Source organism: Chiloscyllium punctatum, chromosome 22, assembly GCF_047496795.1.
Source record: "Chiloscyllium punctatum isolate Juve2018m chromosome 22, sChiPun1.3, whole genome shotgun sequence".
Taxonomy (NCBI): domain Eukaryota; kingdom Metazoa; phylum Chordata; class Chondrichthyes; order Orectolobiformes; family Hemiscylliidae; genus Chiloscyllium; species Chiloscyllium punctatum.
In genome coordinates, this window is record NC_092760.1 from 61,747,792 (window position 1) to 61,753,791 (window position 6,000).

At 37.7% G+C, this 6,000-nt stretch overlaps 1 protein-coding gene across 4 annotated transcripts in view; it reads left to right on the forward strand.

Moving 5' to 3' along the window:
* Window positions 1-5,657, forward strand: part of usp47 (ubiquitin specific peptidase 47) — a 184,091-nt gene extending 178,434 nt beyond the window's left edge. For all 4 annotated transcript variants that reach the window (XM_072592475.1, XM_072592477.1, XM_072592474.1 and 1 more), the window contains 3 exons: window positions 2,332-2,379; window positions 2,849-2,979; window positions 4,075-5,657. In XM_072592475.1, the coding sequence (XP_072448576.1) occupies window positions 2,332-2,379; window positions 2,849-2,979; window positions 4,075-4,249 (354 nt within the window). In that variant the 3' untranslated portion in view covers window positions 4,250-5,657. The remainder of the gene's footprint in view (window positions 1-2,331; window positions 2,380-2,848; window positions 2,980-4,074) is intronic.
* Window positions 5,658-6,000: the final 343 nt, after the last annotated feature.

The window sequence follows — 6,000 nt, forward strand, 5'->3', positions numbered from 1 at the left end:
AACATGCTGCAGAAAATTAGTGCTTCTGATTAACAGTGCAAGTAACATTTTAATACCATGATGTTCTTTAAAGCAATGCTAATTATCCTCTGGCTGACAAAGATAATTTAACTGATCAATCTCATTTCCATCAGATAGTTAATAGAGATTTAAAAGATTTTACAACTTGTTTTACTTCTCCCTTTGTCTCTTTTGAATCTGTCAATCTAATTTTTTTTTTCCTCCTCTTACTACATTTTCTTGATCTGATTTGACCCCAATTAACCCTGTCATTCCTGTTTCTTTCTCACTCCTTTATCATCATTGGCTAAAGATTGTCCCTCACCAAGCTTCATTTTCAATTCATGTTCCTACCAAATTATGCCATATATTGTTTCATTCTTACATTGTGCAAATTGCTGAATGAAGTATACTAGGTAAACCTAATGTCCTTTTATAGGAAAGGAAACTTTCATCCTTAGGGATGGCAAAAACTGGCTGAGACAGCAACACCCTCATCCCATAAATAAATATTAAATAAATTAATTGGTGCAGAAGGTTATAAATCTTGGTTATGACAATCAGAACTTGATATTGGAGTAGGGATAAATGTAACAACTCCCTCTAACGTAGCAAAACAATATCAAAGCCCATAGATACTTTTGCTTTCATACATGAAGGCAAGTCCATTGAATCTCTACATTTGTCCTGAGTTTTATTTCAACAATATTTTTATAAGTGACAAAATAAGGAGAGAAAAATAGAGGCCGTAGAGCTACATTGAGCGTGGATGTGGGATAAAGGACAGGGGAGTGGCCAATGTAATGACTGCATTTACAAAGTGGTCATTTTGATGGCTCTTAGCCATTTTAGCTTCCATGGTAAGAAAGATTTTACAGATTAAAATTTGCTACATATGTCACTCGTATGTCCAGATAAGGAGAACATAGTTAGAAGCTAACATGAATTTCAAAGGTGCTTGACAAATCTAGTACCATTACTTATGGTGATAATAGATATGGGCGATGAGGGAAATGGATTGGATATAGCTACATGAAAGTTAGGAAAGATTGAGGTTTAGGCAAATGAGTGCTAAGATTTCCATAAGTTTGCGTAATTTAAACCTTCACTGACATTAAGACAATGTTTTGTCATTCTCCAAAAAGAAATGTGAAGACAAAGTAAGATTGCAATTCGAGAAAGTTATTGAACTACTCTTAAAAGGAAAATGATGAATATTTCAAAAAGTTAAAATTTTAAAATCGATTGCTATTTCTAAGAGCCAGCGCAGAAATGTTGAAGCAAATGTAGAAATTATAGGGAAATTGAATTAAGTGGGGTACTTAAGATCTGCTTTGAGTGCACAGAGCTAGATGATTGACATCTGAGGTGCGTGTCACAAAGTCAGTCCCTTTTTTGTCTAAAAGCTGTTCCTTGGCTCAAGGATACTCTGTCCTTGATGTTTTTCAGGAGGGTAATAAACCAGGCCGGGCTCCAATCAGTCTGGTTTGGTACAGTGATTAAAGGGCATTGAGAGGCCTTTTTGTTTATATGTAAACAGATGAGACTTCAGGCCAAAGTGGTCATGTTTTAGAAGTGACCTTATAAAGAAAAGGGAGTGGTCAGCTCTCCAGCTGAGCTGAGCAGTTTAGTTCAGTCCAGAACTGGTTGGGAATTTAACGGTGAGCTGTGTGGAAACACTCTCTTCTGCCCTTCTAACATCAACTGGTAAGCAAGTGATCCTTTTTTGTACTATGTTTTAAAGAGAGTTTGCTTATTGGGACTATTGTGTATATTCGGAACAACATACTGAAGTCTAGTTTGGATAGACTGAGTTCTGTAGGCATTCTTTATTCTGTTCTTAGTCTTTCATTTTGTGAATAAATGTTTTGTCTGTTTTAAACCTGGTAGTCAACCTCGCTAACTTAATCTGGGTAATTTTCACAGTACGCTTACTGAAACAAATTGCAAAGATATGTTCTGGGCTGCCTGCTAAAGAATGTTTTGAGTGGTCTGGCCTAGTCCATAGCACGTGAAATTGAGAGATTCTGGAATTGATCACTTTGAGCTGTCAATTATGGCCACTGCTGCTCCAAAGTAATCAGGCAAATTATAGGTCCAAATTACTAAAAGAGAAAAAAAAGTTTCAGGTTGCAACTGTACCGTTTAACAACTATTGCTTTTGAAGTGATGATGACAACTGATACTGGTTTGGCATTTAAATATGATGCCCAGTTAGCAAAGATAATCACATTGAAAGTTGATCAGGCCAGTTGTGGGATAAATGTTTTGTAGTAATCGTGCATATGGTAAGAACTTTTTGTCTGATCTTTTGTATTTTTTGTTTAACAGTTACATGCAATCAGTGAAATTCCCATTGATAGCATAGAATTTGCTAAGGTGAGTAGTTTAAAAAGAATGGCTCAAAGTAACCATTCAGTTTGTCTGAACACAATTGATTGTAGAATGTCATGTCATTTTTAAAGTGTGGAAACAGGCACACAGTCAACAGGTTTTTGCTGGCTTGATCCTCTTTCCACTCTTCCATCTCATTCTTACACTGTATCATATTTTAATGCATTAGTAGATCGATCCATAATCTGAGTTATTCCACTCTGCAAAGTCATACAAGAGGTGTTGACATGTTGCTTTTTTGTGGAAAAGTGAGACACAAATCTTCCCCTCCCTTTTCCCCTATTTTATCCCCCTCACTTCCCAAACCCTAGTCTTCTGCAATAGTATGCTTCTTCCAGAAATAGTACTTTTGTGATTCAGTGGTTTAATTTAATTACTTTTATTAGCATTAAGGGAGCTTAAATGCACATCACTGATCATTTATTAACAGCACTTCATATTATGTATTGTGCAGGGCCGGGGAACATTCCCATGTGATATTTCAGTACTGGAAATTCACCAGGACTTAGACTGGAATCCTAAAGTCTCAACTCTGAATGTTTGGCCACTTTACATCTGTGATGATGGAGCAGTCATCTTTTACAGGTAAATGGGTTCACTAAACTGAGTAGGGCATTTTAACATTTCATTTTAGTAACTGCAGTGCAGTTATAACTAATCTGTTGGAATAGTCCTTATCTGGATGAACACAAGACTTGCTTTTGTATAGTGAGTTTGCAATCTCAATCTCAATGTCTTAAAACACTTTTAAGAACTTTTGAAATGTCACCGGTTACAATGTTGAAAATGCAGCAAACAATTTGCACTTAGCAAGTCCTTCTCAAACAGCAATATAATAAAGACCAAGTGATCAGTTTCAGTGACATCGAGAACTTCCTGCTTTGCTTTGGCATGATACTGTGGGATCTTTTACATCCACCTGAGAGGGAAAACAGTGTCTCAGTTTAATGTTGTATCCAAATGACATTTCCAATGCTTCAACGCTCGCTCTGTACTGCACAGGAATGACGGCCTGGATTTTTGTACTCATGATTTAGGAGTGGGACTTCAACTCATAGCTTCCTTTGAATTTGAATTGGAATGTATTGGAGAATCTCCATAGAAGGTTTTGAGATTAGATTAGATTCCCTACAGGCCCTTCGGCCCAACAAGTCCACACCGACTCTCCAAAGAGTAACCCACCCAGACCCATTTCCCTCTGACTAAAGCACCTAACACTATGGGCAATTTCGAATGGCCAATTCACCTGACCGGCACATCTTTGGACTGTGGGAGGAAACTGGAGCACCCGGAAGAAACCCATGCAGACACTGGGAGAATGTGCAAACTCCACACAGACTTGCCTGAGGCAGGAATTGAACCAGAGTCTCTGGTGCTGTGAAGCAGCAGTGCTAACCACTGAGCCACCGTGAAATTGCTTTATCTGGTTTAGGTTTAATTGTTCATTATATTAATTCCAGATCAAATGTTGTGTTTGGCTTCAGCTATGTAGAAACAGACCTGCTATAAATGTTTTAATGTATTACTTTTAAAAGGCAATTTCATTGCAGTAGGTAAAATTATGTCAGGATATTATCCTGACGTATGCCTTACTTTTACCAAGAAGCTCAAGGTGCATCGTTCTAAATAAAAGTGTATTCCTGGCAGCTTTCTAGTTAGTTTTTCTGCACTCCTTTGCAGGGACAAGTCAGAGGCTCAGATGGAGATGACTGAAGAGCAACGCAACGGGCTACTGAAGAAAGAAAGCAGCCGGCTTCAAAAATCAGGCCACCGGGTGAATTACTCACCTCGCAAAGAGAAAGCACTGAAGATCTATCTGGATGGCGGCCCCAGCAAAGACTCAAGCCAAGACTGAGACTTGGCCCTCCCTGGTCAGGTCATCCCTGGAACCGAAATCTGATTCACCACTGCTGTGTAGAACTCCTGTGGCTGTCCCATTTATCATTAGGTGTACCTAATGACACCAGCACTGATTGGCCACCAATCAGAAGCCCAGTGCCCCGTTGGGGATCACTGTCTGACTTTGAATCATGTCGTGCACTATAGTCTATTGTACTGTAAAGTTAAAAGGGAAGTGCAAAAAATGGGGTTAAAATGATTGAAGATAATGTGGACTCTGCACATATTCGCTGGAAATACTAGACCCCTCTGCCTAAAGAGGATTTTGTAGCTGAATAAAAGCTGTGCACAGTCCTCAGAATTTGTCATTTATTTTATTCATAAGTGTGCACCTACGTTATAAATTTTAAAAAATGCATATTCTATATGGGTTAGGGAAGGGAGCTATTGATGGTTGATTAATGGCGATGGAGTACCATCAGCAGTGTAGAGAGAGGTGATTCTTCATTATAAATCGAATGAACAAATATTATCAGCAACTTTTTACCTGGCCTGGAATTCTATGCGTGGGTTTTATAAATCTGCACTCACTCATTTTGTTTGTAGTGACTATGATGGGTTTACTTTTGTCTCCCAGGTTGTAGATTTTGAGGTTCCAGCCCTTGTATTGTTTCTGTGAATGTACAGGCATCGACATAAGCTGCAGATTGACATAAGTTAACTGAATCTTGGCTGAAGATGCCTCTGGCATCTAGGAGTACGTGGATGCACATGTGGACATGTCAAACATGACACAAGCCACATGCAAACAAAACATGTACACCACATGTCCAGGTACACACTTCATGCACGTACACCATGCAAATGCTGCACAAAAGGTATAGTATTAGAGGGCTACTTGAACTGTTGCATTTTTAGGTGCTTTCTTTCTTTCTCATCTATTCAGTTGGTATTTGGGTATTAATAATTTTCATGCCTTTGCTCAAACTTTGGTTTTTACCAACATTAGAGGCACCTAATTTCTAATTATGTGTAATATAATTTGTGATCCTGTATCAAAGATTAATTATTTTGTGAATCTTGTTCCATGAAGAAGCAAGGAATGATTTTAATTTTCTGCTGTATTTAATTGACTTGAGAGGTAGTTCATCTTAAGTGTGAATTTATTTTCAACAATTCAAAAGAAAACACTTAGGATGATGAGCTTGTTTCATGGCTAGATTCACTTTACACACTTAACTGAAGAGCATTAGGAATTGGAAACTTTAACTGCTGCATAATCTCCATCGCCATTTCTCCCTCCTCTGATTTCCCAAGTGGTCTCAATTTTTAATGAGACAGTTTTCTTTTTGGTTAAAGTATTTTTTCATGGCCAATGCTGTTCACAATTGAGTAACATGCCAATAAAACATTTATTCATTCTATTTGGATTCTGAGGTTTACATTTTATGTAAGCAACTTTGAACTGCCTTTTACTGAGAGGTTATTCGTTTGGTAGTATTTGGATGTTGTGAAAAAGTCTCTATAATCATTCCTCTAATCCGAGTAAGTATTGGACTTTGAACAGAGTTTGGGATTATTGTAACTGCAACACCAAGCATCTTACCATATAATTGTAAATGCACCAAGTAATTACAATTTGGATAAAAAGTGATGCATTAAATCACTTTTTATAAAACACTAGTCAGGCCTTGTCTGGAATATTGTCTTTAATTCTGGGCAATATATTTTAAGGAGGAAATCAACTTAATGGTACTAGGGATGAGT